At 38.7% G+C, this 17,233-nt stretch overlaps 1 protein-coding gene across 2 annotated transcripts in view; it reads right to left on the reverse strand.

Moving 5' to 3' along the window:
- Nucleotides 1-1,092: 1,092 nt before the first annotated feature.
- The window catches only part of LOC117415567 (eukaryotic translation initiation factor 3 subunit A-like), a 42,509-nt gene continuing 26,368 nt past the window's right edge, over nt 1,093-17,233 (reverse strand). Inside the window, exons 18-24 of one of the 2 annotated variants that reach the window (XM_034026077.3) lie at nt 16,129-16,247; nt 12,404-12,876; nt 11,596-11,646; nt 7,653-7,767; nt 6,959-7,146; nt 5,627-5,677; nt 1,093-2,414 (exon numbers count right to left, since the gene is read on the reverse strand). In XM_034026077.3, coding sequence (XP_033881968.1) covers nt 2,101-2,414; nt 5,627-5,677; nt 6,959-7,146; nt 7,653-7,767; nt 11,596-11,646; nt 12,404-12,876; nt 16,129-16,247 — 1,311 coding nt within the window. In that variant the 3' untranslated portion in view covers nt 1,093-2,100. The remainder of the gene's footprint in view (nt 2,415-5,626; nt 5,678-6,958; nt 7,147-7,652; nt 7,768-11,595; nt 11,647-12,403; nt 12,877-16,128; nt 16,248-17,233) is intronic. The other variant, XM_034026078.3, reaches the window with a different exon arrangement.

Below are 17,233 nucleotides of genomic sequence, written 5' to 3' on the forward strand. Positions count from 1 at the left end.
GGCCACAGATAAAGAAGATTCTGGAGCGCAATGAATTCCCCAAGAAGCTCACTAGTAAGGAGAAAGCGGCTTGGAACAGCTTTGTCGCAGTGGTTCGGGGCTTCCTGGGCAATCACAAGGCCGAAAACTATGTGGAGCTGGTTGAGACTCTGGTGAAGAACTACGGCACAATGGGCTGTAGGATGTCCCTCAAAGTCCATATCCTTGATGCTCATCTTGATAAATTCAAGGAGAACATGGGTGCGTACTCGGAGGAGCAAGGCGAGCGCTTCCACCAGGATATACTGGACTTTGAACGCCGCTACCAAGGACAGTATAACGAGAACATGATGGGAGACTACATTTGGGGGCTGATTCGTGAAAGTGATTTACAGTATAATCGTAAATCTCGAAAAACTACTCACTTCTAAATCTTTTGTAGTCATTTTTGTATTACTTTAGTATAAATACATGTTAATTTGGATTCATATGTTGTTTTTTTCTGACTTTATGTGAACGAAAAGACACAAATTCGCCCGTTTTCTCATTGGAAATAGGTAAATTTCAAAATATCACTGTCCTGGTCACAAAAGCAAAGTTTGTGGGGAATAATAGCCATTTTCTATACTTTTGAGACATAAGCAATTAGGAAACAACACTTACTACCCAGGAACAAAAATTGTGTTACATAGTGTTTGCACTACTGAACAAAAAATGAATTACTGCTACACAACATAGAGGCACTGTAGCCAACAGTTTTTTTGCCCATCTCCAGTGCAATTCTAATCATGCAGATAAAAATGCCAACTTTTTCATTGTATGCATTTTGTAAAAAGAAAATGTTTACTAGGCCAGGTTCCCCCCTCCCCAAGCAAATGTTCTTACTGTGTATATAATTCACATTTTAAAATGATTTAGCATCCTTACCGGTGTGCAAGATGAGCAACTTTCAGTGGACCATTTACTGGCAAGTCTAACATGCATGCTTTTGATTTTAAAAGATCAATACCATTGCAAATGTATTTTTATTGGTAAACACATTTAAATAACTGGTCACCATCGTAAATCATTAAAGATATGACCCAAGTTTGGATAAAACAGGAAACATAGAAATGTGTAATTTATTTTTTATTAGAAACATCATAATAGACTGCGTTGGTTTAAACAAGACCAGAAGCATGCAACCTAGTCATGTTCGTATATTCACTTACATTTTTTTAAAGCCAACACCGTTATTACTACATATTTATGAAAGTTAAGCATTACTCTAAAAAGACAAAGATCCAAAAGTGCCAGATCAAGGCTTATACTACAGCTTTCAAAAACCACAAATATTTGACACTATTTTATAAAGGATTTTAAAGTACATTATATTTAAAAGGAACAATTTCACCATGGGCAATAGAAAAATATTGGCATAGCAAGGATCCATTTTCAGTGTTCATGCTGATGTATTTCATGTGTGCAGTTTATTAGTTATGTATGCATTATTGGATTCGAATACCATGACAATCACTTGGTGTAAATTCAGATGTGAAATGTAACATTAGCAGCAAGTAAAACTACCAGGATTATCAGTATGCTTTATGTCTGACTTGACTACTAATCAACAATTTGCACCACCTTGAATTTAGAAAGATTAGGTCCAATTCTGCTGTAACAACTTAATATAGAAAGTTTAAATAATTAGGCAGACTTATGTTATGCACCACATCTTTGCAGTTTAACACAGAATAAAAAAAGTAACCTTGTACACTCAATTAAGCATCAGAAGTCCTTTAATGAAATGTCCAACAAAGTTGTATTAAGTTGCTTTTATAAGATGCACATTTAGTAAGATGTGAAATGATTCAATAAAGGCAACAGCCTACACAATGCAATAGGTCATTCTGCATCAGTATTTTTTCACATTACTTACTGCATAAAAACTGTGCATGATCAATTATCAGAAATGACTTTGCTTTAATGTTACAATAGCAAACCACCTGAAAATGAACAACTGTCAAATGCTTCTTTAAAGATTTAAGAATGCTTTGTGTGGCACCATTTTTATTTATTTATTTATTTATTTTTTAAGGCCCACTCCAACACTAAGAAGATGCAGCAAAGGACACGAATGTATTAATGACGCACAGTGGTCCAGCCGTCGTCATCGGTTTCCATTTTGGAGCGCCGTGAAGCTTCTTTGTCAGCCCTCCAGGCGCTGTCCTCCCCAGCAGATCGCTCTCGCTCCTTCTCAGCAGGTCTCTCTCCCTCCTTCTCAGCTCTCCAGGCACTGCTCTCCCCAGCGGGTCTCTCCCGCTCCTTCTCAGCCCTCCAGACGTTGCCCTCCCCAGTAGGTCTCTCTCGCTCCTTCTCCCTGGAAGGAGGGGCTCCTCGGCGAGGGGTGTCTCTCTCCTCCTTGCGCTCCTCTCCACCGCGCCTCCAGCTGCTCGCTGTAGAACAAACAGAGAATTGAGTGTTCCCAATTAACGGACTGCAATGATTCTTCTGAGAAAGACTACACCAGCATCTGGTACCCAGCCAGTTAGAAACTTTGGTGCAACATCTCATTTTTGTACAGTCAAAAGTTTTATTTTATTTATTTATTTTTTTACACCAAGATATTAAAGTTGTAGCTACTTGTTTCCCCAGTGTCCCACAAATATGAAACCAAATTGATTACATCAATCATCCAGTTAGACATAGTATAAGCAGTACACAGAAAAAAAAAAAAAAAAAAAAAAAAAAAAACAGGAGACAACTGCATCAGTAATCTGCAACAATGACATTTATTTATTTTATATATACAGTTCTCCGATTACTCAGATGAAAAATGTGAGATAGATAGATGTGCCGTGAAAGTATTTGCCCTCTGTCTGATTTTCTGCATTTTTCACATTGTATTTGGTCAGATTGTTTTGTGGGCTGTAGTAGTATATAGAGGGAGTCAGAGAAAAAAATGACACCAAAGTTTGGTGCTTCTTTCATTCGTTTGGTGTGCAAGATAATCAAACATGCAATCTTCAAGTGTGAAAACGTTATTGCCCACCCCCACCCCCCATTTAAAAGGGATAATAAGGGTCAGCTGTTTGAGTACTTTGGTTAATAACCAGGACTGATTTGGGCCAGCCTTGCCCAATATAAATCTGACTAACTTTGGCCCTAACCATCAGAGTGAAGTTGTAAGCACACAGGTTCTAGAGGCACATCATGCCACGAACAAAAAAAATTCCTGAAGACCTCTGGAAAAAAGTTGTTGAAGCCTATCAGTCTGGAAAGGGTTACAAAGCCATTTCTAAGGCTCTGGGGCTCCACCGAACCACAGTCAGAGCCATATTGTCCAAATGGAGAAAGTTTGGGACAGTAGTGAATCTTCCCAGGAGTGGCCGTCCTGCCAAAATCTCTCCAAGAGCAAGGAGTAAAATCGTCCAGGAAGCCACAAAGAACCCTAGAACAACATCCAGGGATCTGCAGGCCTCTCTCGCCTCGGCTAAGGTCAGTGTTCATGACTCCACCATCAGAAAGACACTGGGCAAAAATGGGTAGCAAGGCAGAAACCATTGCTCACTAAGAAGAACATGAATGCTCGTCTCAAGTTTGCCAAAAAGCACCTGGGTGATCCTCAAGAGTTCTGGAACAATGTTCTATGGACAGATAAGTCAAAAGTGGAAGAACCTCATACCAACAGTCAAGCATGGTGGTGGTAGTGTCATGGTTTGGGGATGCTTTGCTGCATCAGGACCTGGACGCCTTGCCATCATTGAGAATTCAGAGAATTCTACAGGAGAATGTCAGGCTGAAGCTGAAGTGCAGCTGGGTCATGCAGCAAGACAATGATCCGAAACACACAAGGAAGTCTACATCAGAATGGTTGAAGAACAAGAAATTTAAACGTTTTGGAATGGCCTAGTCAAAGTCCAGACGTAACCCTTTGCGGTCCTATGTCAGACCTGGTCCGACATCGCAATTTTCCCTTTCTGGTCCAATGTTGGACCTTGTCCGACATCAAAAAGACGCAAAAAACAGGTCTCTAGTCGTTTTTTCTCCGGAAAAAGCCGAGAAAACCATTCAATGTCCGAGTGAGACCGATAGGAACCGAGACTAGCCGAAAAAAAAGGGGGCGTATCTCATGAATACTGATAGACCCGACACCACATAGAAAACACGGACATAAACAAACAAGATAGCTGATTCCGCATCCAGTGCTCAAAGAACATCACAGACATTTGCAGAGCTTTAAGATGTTATAGTAATAAAATAACTACTTGGATCGCATTATTGAGGAGTTTGGTGATAAAACGAGTGATCAGGAGATGATTTATCGGTATGTACTACTATTGCGAGGTATGTAAAAAAATATAGCGAACAAGGGGTGGGGCGGGGCTGGAGATGCAGTTCTGAGAGTCCTGTTGATATGCAGTGCCTTTTAACCCTTTGCGGTCCATTGTCGGACTGGGTCCGACATTGCAATTATTCCTCACAGGTCCTTTGTCGGACTGGGTCCGACATCATTATAGCAACGCAATAAACGGGTGTTTAGTCGTTTTTTCTCCGGAAAAAGCCGAGAAAACCATTCAATTGCCGAGTGGTAGCGACAGGAGCCGAGACAAGTCGGAAAAAAAAAAAAAAAAAAAAAAAAAAGGCGTATTTCATGAATAGTCATACATGGTATCAGGTATCAGATAATGGGCGTCCATAATAAACAAGCTGGCTAAGTGCGTCAGCGCACTGAGACTATCATGGATATTTGCAGAGCTTTTTTCAGATGTTATAGTAATAAAATAATGACTTTGATCGCATTATTGAGGAGTTTGGTGATAAAACGAGTGATCTGGAGATGATCGATCGGTATGTACGACTATTATTATTATTATTATTTATTTCTTACACAGCTGAACGCTATAGCAAACAAAAGGCTGGGGAGGGGCTGGAGATGCCTAGTGTGTGCTTTGTTGATATGCAGGGCCATTTAAACCCGTTTGACTGTGAAAAAAAATACTTTTAAACAGCGCGTATAAAATTAACTGCGCGTGTGAAAATTAATTATTCCTGGCGTGCCTGACGCGCGATTAATAAATAGACCGCAAAGGGTTAAACCTGTTTTACTGTGAAAAAAATACTTTTAAAACAGCACATCTAAAATAAACTGCACGTGTGAAAATAAATTGGACCCGACGCGCCTGACACGCGCTGAATAAATGTACCGCAAAAGGGCTAAACCCTATTGAGATGTTGTGGCAGGACCTGAAACGAGCAGTTCATGCTCGAAAACCCACAAATGTCACTGAGTTGAAGCATTTCTGCATGGAGGAGTGGGCCAAAATTCCTCCACCGCAGCGCTGTGAGAGACTAATCAATAACTACAGGAAGCGTTTAGTTGCAGTTATTGCTGCTAAAGGTGGCGTAACCAGTTATTGAGTCTAAGGGGGCGATTACTTTTTCACACGGGGGCATTGTGTGTTGCATAACTTTCTTTAATAAATAAATGAAATATCTATCAAATTTTTGTGTTATTTGTTCACTCAGGGTCGCTTTTATCTAATATTAGGTTTTGGTTGAAGAGCTGATAACATTCAGTGTCAACAATATGCAAAAATGCAGAAAATCAGACAGGGGTAAAATACTTTCATGGCACTGTATATAACAAACAAAATCTCATGCTCACCAGGTCTTTCGTTGGTTTCAATGGTCTCGTCTGCTTTCCATTTCGATGGTACTTTGAATAAAATCAAACCTTGCAATAAACTTCAAGCACTTTTCAACTGAAAACTAATCTAATCTAACAGTAGGAGGCTGAAAGAAGTTAAAAAAAAAAACAAAAACAGAGTGCAACAGATAACTGAAACTACAGCTTCCAAAACATTAATTGCATGAAAAAAAGGACCAGAATCCAGCAGAAAGGGAAAACATAGAAAAACATGTCTGTTAGCCCCCAACAAATAAATAATATTTATTATTTTCAACTATTCAGTGCACACTAAATCTTATAAATCTCTGTGCTGCAATCCAAGACTACTTTGTTCTCTCCTGAAACCCATGCACAGGTAAAAGGCTAAATAAACCACAAGGCACTGAGAACAGATGTGCTCTCCTGCAACTTTCGTCGTCATCAAAAACCCTGATGCTGCTAATCAGCCACAAATAAAAGCATGACATTTTACAACACAGTATATGCAGAAGATGCACTGCAAACATATGAATTCAAAATTAGATCATTCAAACGGAAGATAGCAACGGAGACTATAGTGTAGTACTTTAACCATTTCAGGTCCCAGGATATACACAGGTATGTGAAAAGTACTTGCAGTACCATGCCATCCCTTTTTACTGAGAACAATGGAAGATACAGCAGCACAACACAATCTAAATGTGTAAATATGGCATTCACTTTCATTTCTGTGCAGTATTACCTTTTTTAAATTGGTATTACTTGCTTCATATGCCCGCATACAAGACTGATTTAGACTATACGGCAACAGAGCAATAACCTGCCTCTTGTTCTCTGCAAGCGTTCAAGTTTTTTTTGTTTTTTTCTGCAACCTGAAAGGTGTTCACCTTCCTGTGCACTCACACCAAACAAGCAAGCAAGCGAGTGCTTCACAAGTAGACAAAATAAAAAAAAAAAAAAAAAAAAAAAAAACAGCAAACGGCGTGATGTATGTTTAGTCACAGTAAAAAAAAAAAAAAAAAAAAAAAAATTATAAATCATGTGCATTTTATGGTTTACAGATTTATTTAGATTTATCACAAATCTTGCATATGTATGTATTCCTGTTTGTAAAAACTTAATTTTTATCGTGCCAATCTTGTATTTTCTACGCATTATACGGTTTACAATTTATTATTTTTATTGTTCATTGCATTTTTTTTTTTTTTTTTTTACTGTGCATGATATTGGTGACATTCTTTAAAAGTAAGTTTACTGTTCATAAATAAAAAGTATATCACGTGTAATTTTACTATGACTGGCACACATCTCAATGTCCTCTGAACTTACCTTCGTTGCGCTCTGCTCTGGGTGGGCCCCTGCGGTCTCGCTCATCGGGCTTGTCTCTCACGTCACGACGGTCTTGGTCATCACGCCTGTTGCTACGCCTGTCTTCCCAAGCGTCACTGCGGGGCGAGTCCCTCCAGCCACTCGATTCTTCAGTGCCTCCCTTCCTCCAAGCACTGCTGCCCTCCTCCCTGCACAAACATTCAACCTTCACTTAATGCCAGCACGAAGGCTACAAATCTACGTTTAAACCTTTTGAATAAAACCACTGTTGACTTTTGTATTTATTTAAATGTTAAATATTGCACACAACTCTCAATAGAACAGGGTGCATTACAGTTAAAACAGGGGAATCACCACTGAGCTCTACTGGAAAAATATTTTAATCTGGGAGTAAAAGTGGCTTTAAAATAAAGAAAAAAAAACACAACAACAACTCCAGACTGCAGCAGAATCGGATTAGAAATCCTGTTCCAATTATACATACAGACCCAAGCAAATTGGTTTTAAATGGCTGTGGGTACTTTGAAATGCAACTGGCCGATTTGAAGACTGATCACAAAACCAAACCAATTTCCATGAGGACACACATTCAGAAGGAATCACATAGCAGCGTTATGCCTTCTTGTGGGAACATAACCTGCTTGTTTAACGTGATAAACTGGGTCCCTGCACAGCAAGCAAAGACAAAACGCACCTTGGAGGACGACGCTCTCTGTCAGGCTCCCGCTCGTCACTCTCTTCAGAGGCCCCCGTATCACGGGGGGGAGCCCAGCTCTCTTCACGAGCTTTCTCCCTCTCTCTCCAGCCACCTGCACAACACACACACACACACACACCAAGTGTACTTACTGGATTATTTTTTATCAATTTATAAAACACGTTTAAAAATATAAATTTTATCATTAAATCACAAAAAGTTACACAGATAGATGTCAAAATCCTTTTGTACTTAAATAAAATTCAAGGATGGTTGCAGTATAAACAGATTGTACCCAAATTGGTCTGGAGTTCCCAAGTGCGTGCACAACTTGCACTGGCATTTATTTATTTATTTTTATACATTAAAAACATTTAATGATTATTGCTAAACAAACAAACAAACAAACAAACAAACAAAAACATTAGCAATACCTACAGTGGTTTCACATTTTGAGCGTACTCCACGTTTTCAAATTAGACTTTACATGTAGAATCTACACTCCACAACTACTCCACATTGATATAGTTAAAGAATGCATATAGAATATAAATAAGTAAGATTTACAGAGAAAAACAGATTAATCTCAGTTGCATAAGTATTCAACCCCTTTGCTACTGCAGCCCTAAATCAGCTCAGGTGCAAATGATTTGTTTGAAAGGTCACAAAATTAGTGAAATGGTTTCAGCGTGTGTGTACTCAAAGTGGTTTAACTTGTAGATAATTTCCCTCAGCTATATAAAGACTTTCAAGCTGCAACTCACATAGTGATCCAACAAAGCAACCATGAAAACCAAGGAGCTTTGGAAACAAGTCAGGGATAAAGTGGTAGAGAGGCAAGGAGCAGGAGAAGGGTACAAGAACATTTCAAAAGGCGCTGATTATCGCTCTCAACACAGTTAAGTCCATCATTAAGAAGTGGAAGATGCATCAAACCACCCAGACACTAACCAGATCAGGTTGCCCTCCCAAACCGAGCAGCCAGGCAAGCAGGAAACTGGTTTGGGAAGTCACTCTGAAGCCAACAATGACCTTGAGAGATCCGCAAAGTTCTGTGTCTGAGATGGGAGTCAGTGTTCACACATCAACAATAAGCCGGTCCCTACACAGCTGGCCTGTATGGACGGGTGGCAAGAGGCAGGCCATTACTCAAAAAGCCTCCTCTTAAAGCATGTATGGAGTTTGCGAAAAAGCATGTAGATGATACTGCAGACATGTGGAAAAGGTTTTGTGGTCAGACAAGACAAAACTTGAACTTTTCAGCAGTCTAAATTACAAACGTTACGTGTGGTGCAAGCCCAACACTGCACATCACCCAGTCAACACCATCCCAACTGTCAAACATGGTGGTAGCATCATGTTATGGGGATGCTTCTCTTCAGCAGAGACTGGGAAGCTTGTCAGGATAGAGGGGAGAATGGATGGTGCAAAGTACAGGCGAATCCTTGAGGAAAACCTATTTGAGTCAGCCAAGAAACTGGGGAGCAAGACAATGACCTGAAGCACAAAGCCAAAGCCAAAGCCACATTGTAGTGGTTGAACAAGAAGATAATTAATGTTCTTCAGTGACCCAGTCAAAGTCCTGACTTGAACCCAATCTAAAATTTATGGTGAGACTTGAAGATTGCAGTCCATCTACGATCCACAACAATTTTCCCGTGAAGAATGGACAAAAATGTCACCATCCTACTGTGCAAAGCTAATAGAGACCTATCCAAAAAGACTCATAGCAGTAATTGCTGCAAAAGGTGATTCTACCAAGTACTGACTTAAGGGGCTGAATACTTATGCAACCAGTAAATTTCATTTTGTACATTTTCTTTGCAAGCTTTGCTGACATTTAACCTCCTCCTCATATAACAGTGTTCAGTTTAACCACTACAGCTTTGAATAAAAAAAGTTGTTTGAAAAACTGTGCATACATTATTTGTAATTCAACAAAATACTTCTGCAAACCACTGTATGTTTTAATTAATTATTAAAAATACTACTTTTAATAAGACATTTTACATCTACAAAAAATCTGGCATTTTTAAAATATTTTATTTTTTAAGGTGAATAAATTGACCTACAAACAGAAATGTAACCCTACCGTAAATAATCTACCTGGGCAGCAGGGCATATCAAGGGGAAGGGATGGATGCCAGAAACTCAAATGTAACATATCAGGGATCTTACTATTAACAACTACAGTTTTGTTTAAAATATTCAACAGTCCAAATTATTACAAGCTACAAACACATTGGGAATGGAGGCTGTTCATAAGTCTGAAATGTCTAACTCTACAAATGTGTTTTCAATGGGTTTAATGAAAACATGTCTACACCACTAAATAAGGCATACATGGGAAAATGCTCAATTTAAACTTACTATTCAAATTGCAACTGTAGCAAAAACAGACTTAAACGTCCAGAAAAAACTTAGGTTAACGTAGTGCTTGTTTTTATTTTAAACAAAATGCATTCATGCAGCTTACTCAGACCAAAAGCCTTCTTTGGCTTAGAAAAAAAAAAAAAAAATGTGTTCCGTTTAAAACTAAAATGTTCCTGGTAATTGCCAGGACTTGCTTTGAAATCTGCCTCATCTGGTCAGGATAGATTTTTTGGTACAGTAATTTACCTTCTTCATGACCATCATGCCGCTTATGGAATGCTTTAACAAAATTATCATCAGCAACTTTGTGTATAATACATCTGGGGTTTTTTTTTTCATCTCCTTTGCAAATTACTTGGTTATTTCTGGCCATTAATATGACACAGCTGTCAAGTTTTAAAATCTATTTGCAATGTTGTTTCAATTGAAAGTGTAACACATTAGCATTTCAGTCATTACCAGTATAGTAGTTTAACCTTGCATTTTTTAACTAGACTCTGGTGGCATTGTACACATGGTTGTAGGGCTGCAACAAAAGGTTACATTTTGACCTTCGAAGGTATGGAACACATTACCGAAGGAAGGTTCGAACCTTCGATGGTACTCATTTTCATAAGGTATTTATAGTCATTCCTAGTAGGCGGCAAAGGGTTAAATACAGCTTACGCTATACAACGCTTTTCTGTCGAGATGGCGGATGAAGAAATTAAAGGTTTGCCTCTGAATAACACGAGCTGGAGCGGGGAGGGGTGGACGGTGCTCAGTTTTCGAAATTAAAATTATTAGTGTTCGCATATATTTTGTACGTTTCAAACATATTCTACCATAGCACTTCTCTTACACCATCTTGTACACTAGGTATTAAGTACACATTTTACTGAAGCGATACAACCACTAGAGGTATGAGCCCTCTGCTTTGGATACTATTCCCGGCTCCAGTTGTACGTAATGTATAACGATGTGGTAGCGGATTTTATTAACAACAAATCAAAAGATTGAATTTTGCATCTGCGTGACATTTAATGTGTGATTTATAGTATTCACACAGTCAAACAGTTTCTGTTAATAGGAAGAAAAAAAAAAAGAACACACACAACAACAGTGCGTGAACCCGTCTGATGAACCTTCGAAGGTTTAAAACAATCTTCGAATCCCTGGATAGCGAACGAACCTTCAAACACAGCCCTTCAATGTTGCATGATTGCATACTAGATAAAAGTGTGTTGTTTAGTTGACTACTCAGTTTGTAAGTTTGGTGTTTAACTGAAATTCTACTATAGTTCAATTTGGAGATTAAATCTTACAATTGTATAAACTTAAAATCTAAAGAGTTATGTTGATCAAAGGTCTATGGATAAAAAAGAAAATTGGTTTGACTTGAGTTACATGGATTAAATATGAAATATGGTACCTACATTTGTGAAGGGGGGGGGGGGACAAAAACAAAAAAAAACAGAAAAAAACACACCCCACTATGCAGCCAAAAAAAATAATGAAACACCAGCACATCACGTCATATCTAAAGTGGCAATATAAAAAGATTAAAAAAAAAAAACCAACAACTTACCAAGTTTTACGACTGGTTCACTCGGGCCTTCCTCACTCCATTTGGAAGTTACTTTGGAAAAATTAAACCTTGCAATAAAACCTTTGGTCTTTTCAATTCAAATCACATTTAATAAAAGTAAATTTAGTTTGACCAAAACTACAAAAACTTTGGGAATTTTCACATTTAACTGCAGTAAACTAGCAAATTCAGAGTACGACGTAGGGACCTACTGGCGCAAAAAAAGAAGAAAAAAAACATTCAAAAACTACGCAATTTAAAATTATGCAAGTACCAAAAATAATGCCCACATTTAGTAGGCAAAATATGAAATACTAAAATTAAACTGTCCAAGTAATAAAAGTATATGAAACATAACTAACACTTAGTGGCTGCGACCTCCCATTTTAGTTTAAACTTTGGGGGAATAGCTATTTGTTTAGCAATAGTAAACAGCATGGTTACATTTAAATGCTTAATGTGGCAGCTCAGAAACTGATTTGCCTGACAGATCTACAAGCTTGCAGCCAGCGAGACAGTGTTGTTACATGAAACTCATGCTCTGGCATCTGATCAAAAACAGTAAACATTCATTTTTAAAAATTAGTGAACTCTGAAATCCATGTCACTCTAGGCAATTCAACAATACATGCAAAGTTTATTAAATGGGCTAAAAATTCTGGGACACAAGTTATTTTCCTCCCTTCAAAAAACACTGGACCAAATCAATGTGTGGTAAACGAGCTTTGATACAAAGGGTCTACAGTGAAGAACATCAGATCTAGCAGCTGTTGAAAGACAAAACACAAAGTAATTGAATGCAATATACCTGTTTTGCCTAGCGGTTTCCAAGGTTTGGAATTGTCTCCGTGGCGAGGTCCTTGGTCATCGTCCATGCCCCTTCCACCTCTTCTTGGGCCCCTGTCATCATCCCCTCCTCTTCTAGGTCCCCAGTCCTCATCAGCCCCTTTCCTTGGTCCCCTATCCTCATCAGCCCCTCTCCTAGGAGTCCTGTCCTCATCAAACCCTCTCCTGGGGCCCCGGTCATCATCTAGCCCCCTCCTGGGAGCCCGATCCTCAAAGCCCCGGCGAGGACCCCGCTCGTCCTCAAACCCTCTCCTGGGGCCCCGGTCATCATCTAGCCCCCTCCTGGGAGCCCGGTCCTCATCAAAGCCCCGGCGAGGACCCCGCTCATCCTCAAACCCTTTTCTGGGGCCCCTGTCATCACCACCCCGTCGAAAGGGCGGCTCCCGGTCATCGTCTCGACGGAATGCAGGTTTCTCATTTTCCCGGCCTTCTTCCCTATTGGGAAATCATTAAATACTACTTGGCAGCCAATTCTCACATCTAAGAACATAAGAAAGTTTACAAACGAGAGGAGGCCATTCAGCCCATCTTGCTCGTTTGGTTGTTAGTAGCTTATTGTTCCCAGAATCTCATCAAGCAGATTCTTGAAGGATCCCAGGGTGTCAGCTTCAACAACATTACCGGGGAGTTGGTTCTATACCCTCACAATTCTGTGCAAAAAAGTGTCTCCTATTTTCTGTTCTGAATGCCCCTTTAATCTAATCTCCATTTGTGACCCCTGGTCCTTGTTTCTTTTTTCAGGTCAAAAAAGTCCCCTGGGTCGACACGGTCTGTACCTTTTAGGATTTTGAATGTTTGAATCAGATCGCCGCGTAGTCTTCTTTGTTCAAGACTAAATAGATTCAATTCTTTTAGCCTGTCTGCATACGACATGCCTATTAAACCCGGGATAATTCTGGTTGCTCTTCTTTGCACTCTTTCTAGAGCAGCAATATCCTTTTTGTAACGTGGTGACCAGAACTGAACACAATATTCTAGGTGAGGTCTTACTAATGCATTGTAAAGTTTTAACATTACTTCCCTTGATTTAAATTCAACACTTCTCACAATATATCCGAGCATCTTGTTGGCCATCCTGTAGACCCTTTGTATCTGCAGAAACCACTGATTCAAATTGGTTTTGCTTTATCAAATCTGTACTAAGTGGGCTTGGATAACATTCTTTGAAACAAGTGGATAGTTTTACAGACCCTGATTATCACTAAATCTTGAAATACCTTACCTAAGGCAAAATTAGGACGCCCAGGACAGTGCTAAAGCAGAAACGCTTATGGAACTACACAGGCTGTGTCTTCCTCATCCAACAGATTTAAAAAAAACAATTAAAATACAAAATTAAATTTTATACCTCGGCACAATGTTAAATCATGCATTTCATCCAGGATTACACATTTTCAAGCTGGTAAATTAAAAGCATGCCTCCCGTAATCTCTTTTTAACCTAAAATGTTAACCTACAGAACAAATCTCACTTTAAAAAAAGGGTTGCAACGAAGCAGCTGTCGAGATGGCAAATGAAGAAATGAAAGGTTCGTCCCTGGATAACACGAGCTGCAGGGGGGAGCGGTGGACGGCGCTCAGTTTTCGAAATTAAAAATATTAGTGTTAGCGTATATTTTGTATGGTTTCAAAACATATTCTACCATAGTACTTCTTACACTTTCTTGTACACTAGGTATTCAGTACATATTTTACTTTGGCATATACACTGCTCCATACACGGCAGCTGCGCCATATAGAGTTGCTATGTTTAACAATTCGGTAGTGGATTTTAATACAACTTGTTAATATGCATAATACAAATCAAAAGATCAAATTTTGCATGAGTGACATTTAATGTGTGATTTATAGTATTCACACATTGTCAAACGGTTTCTGTTAACCCTATGCTGCCTACAGGGAAATACCATATTTGGGCTTGAATATATGACAACTTCAGAAATCATAAATTAAAACTCAATGTATCAACAGAAATAATACAATATGTTTGGTTGTGGGATTTGTTACATTTTTTCACATAAGCCACGCCACCCAAAAAATATTACATTTATTGTATAATAAACAATATTTGTAAAACAAATGTATTATTTTTTCTAAACTATGTAGAAAATGTTTTTGAGTAGATCGGAGCTGTGCAATTTTACAAGGATTTCAAATCAAAAACCAGAATTGAAATTGCTTGTATAGTTGCATAGCTATACAGGGTTTTGTAATGCGTGTATTTTACAAAAAAAGAGCCAAAATGTTGAATGCAGGTCAGCTGTGAAATGAAACTGGAAACGTAATATCTTGTTTGCGTGCAACTCATTTACATTAGTTCCGCCTCCGTCCGGAGAAACATTTTCAAAACAGGACATAATAAAAACAAATAAAAATAACAGTAAAATAAATAAAAAAGGGGATCTCAGATGTCTGTACAGTAACTTTTTTTTGTTGCAATCGCCATCTCCTGTCCTGCACGCAACCAAACACACACAGTATTCAGGAAGTATTTTTGTAAAAAAGCGTATATAGTTTTTTTTTTTTTTTTTTGTTTTTTTTTTAAATAAAACTTAAAAAAAGCGATTAATTATTCCCAATTGTTAGCTTTCGGATGAGTTATAGTTCGGCACTTTAGGGCATATAGAAAGGAAGATTCAGACGTTTCAATCTACATTATTCCTAATCGACATTAATAATTTAGATTCTGGTATAGTAAGCAAACTTGTTAAATTTGCAGCCAACACAAAAATAGGAGTGGCAAACACTGTTGCAGCAGCAAAGGTCATTCAAAATGATCTAGACAGCATTCAGAACTGGGCAGACACATGGCAAATGACATTTAATAGAGAAAAGTGTAAGGTACTGCACGCAGGCAATAAAAATGTGCATTATAAATATCATATGGGAGATGCTGAAATTGAATAAGGAATCTATTAAAAAAGACCTAGGAGTTTATGTTGACTCGGAAATCTAGACAATGTGGTGAAGCTATAAAAAAGGCCAACAAGATGCTCGGATATATTCTGAAAAGTGATGAATTTTAATCAAGGGAAGCAATGTTAAAACTTTACAATGCATTAGTAAAACCTCACCTAGAATATTGTGTTCAGTTCTGGTAACCTTGTTACAAAAAGGATATCGTTGCTCTAGAAAGAGTCTAGAGAGAGAAAATAGGAGGCACTTTTTTACACAGAATTGCGAGGGTCTGGAACCAACTCCCCAGTAATATTGTTGAAGCTGACACCCTGGGATCCTTCAAGAAGCTGCTTGAAGAGATTCTGGGATCAATAAGCTACTAACAACCAAACGAGCAAGATGGGCTGAATGGCCTCTCGTTTGTAAACGTTCTTATGTTCTTAAATGTGTCAGTACCCCTTTGAAGTCAGCTTTAATGGCAGGCGCAAGTTAATCATCCGTGTAGTTTAAAAAAAAAAATAAAAAAAAAAATGTAATACATATGACCCACCCACCCCAGCCCTAAACCAATTATATGGAGGAAAAAAAAACTAAAAAAAAAAAACTAAAGATAATCGACATCATAGTATCAAAATTAGAGCACATCTGCAGCAAAGGGTTATAGGGGAAATAAAAAAAAAAAAAACAGTGCATGATTGTCACCCGACGAAATGTCGAAGGTTTAAAACTATCTTCAAATTCATAGCTAGCGAACAAACCTTCGAACACAGCCCTACTTTAAAACACATACTTGTCAGTGCCAGTCCCAGGACGTCTCCACTCGGACTCGCCGCCCTCAGCACGCTTTCTCCAGCCACCGCCTCCTCCTAATCCTCCCTCCTCTTTGTCAGCCCAGCGTGGATTTGAATCCTAGCAAAGGACACAAACATACACTTAACCACATCATTCAGCATGTCAGCAAAACTCAGCTAGGAATGTATTATGCATATACCTCTGCTCATTTCTTGTACATAAGAAAGTTTACAAACGAGAGGAGGCCATTCGGCACATCTTGCTCATTTGCTTGTTAGTAGCTTATTGATCACAGAATCTCATCAAGCAGCTTCTTGAAGGATCCCAGGGTGTCAGCTTCAACAACATTACTGGGGAGTTGGTTCTAGACCCTCACAATTCTCTGTGTAAAAAAGTGCCTCCTATTTTCTGTTCTGAATGCCCCTTTATCTTAACTCCATTTGTGACCCCTGGTCCTTGTTTCTTTTTTCAGGTCAAAAAAGTCCCCTGGGTCGACACTGTCTATACCTTTTAGGATTTTGAATGTTTGAATCAGATCGCCGCATAGTCTTCTTTGTTCAAGACTGAATAGATTCAATTATTTTAGCCTGTCTGCATACGACATGCCTTTTAAACCTGGGATAATTCTGGTTGCTCTTCTTTGCACTCTTTCTAGAGCAGCAATATCCTTTTTGTAACGAGGTGACAAGAACTGAACACAATATTCTAGGTGAGGTCTTACTAATGCATTGTAAAGTTTTAACATTACTTGCCTTGATTTATATTCAACACTCACAATATATCCGAGCATCTTGTTGGCCTTTTTTATAGCTTCCCCACATTGTCTAGATGAAGACATTTCTGAGTCAACATAAACTCCTAGGTCTTTTTCATAGTTCCCATCTTCAATTTCAGTATCTCCTATACGGTGTTTATAATGCACATATGTATTGCCTGTGTGCAGTACCTTACAAGTTTCTACATTAAATGTCATTTGCCATGTGTTTGCCCAGTTCTGAATGCTGTCTAGATCATTTTGAATGACCTTTGCTGCTGCAACAGTGTTTGCCACTCCTCCTATTTTTGTGTCGTCTGCAAATTTAACAAGTTTGCTTACTATACCA

This window comes from Acipenser ruthenus, chromosome 7 (genome assembly GCF_902713425.1).
Source record: "Acipenser ruthenus chromosome 7, fAciRut3.2 maternal haplotype, whole genome shotgun sequence".
Lineage (NCBI taxonomy): Eukaryota > Metazoa > Chordata > Actinopteri > Acipenseriformes > Acipenseridae > Acipenser > Acipenser ruthenus.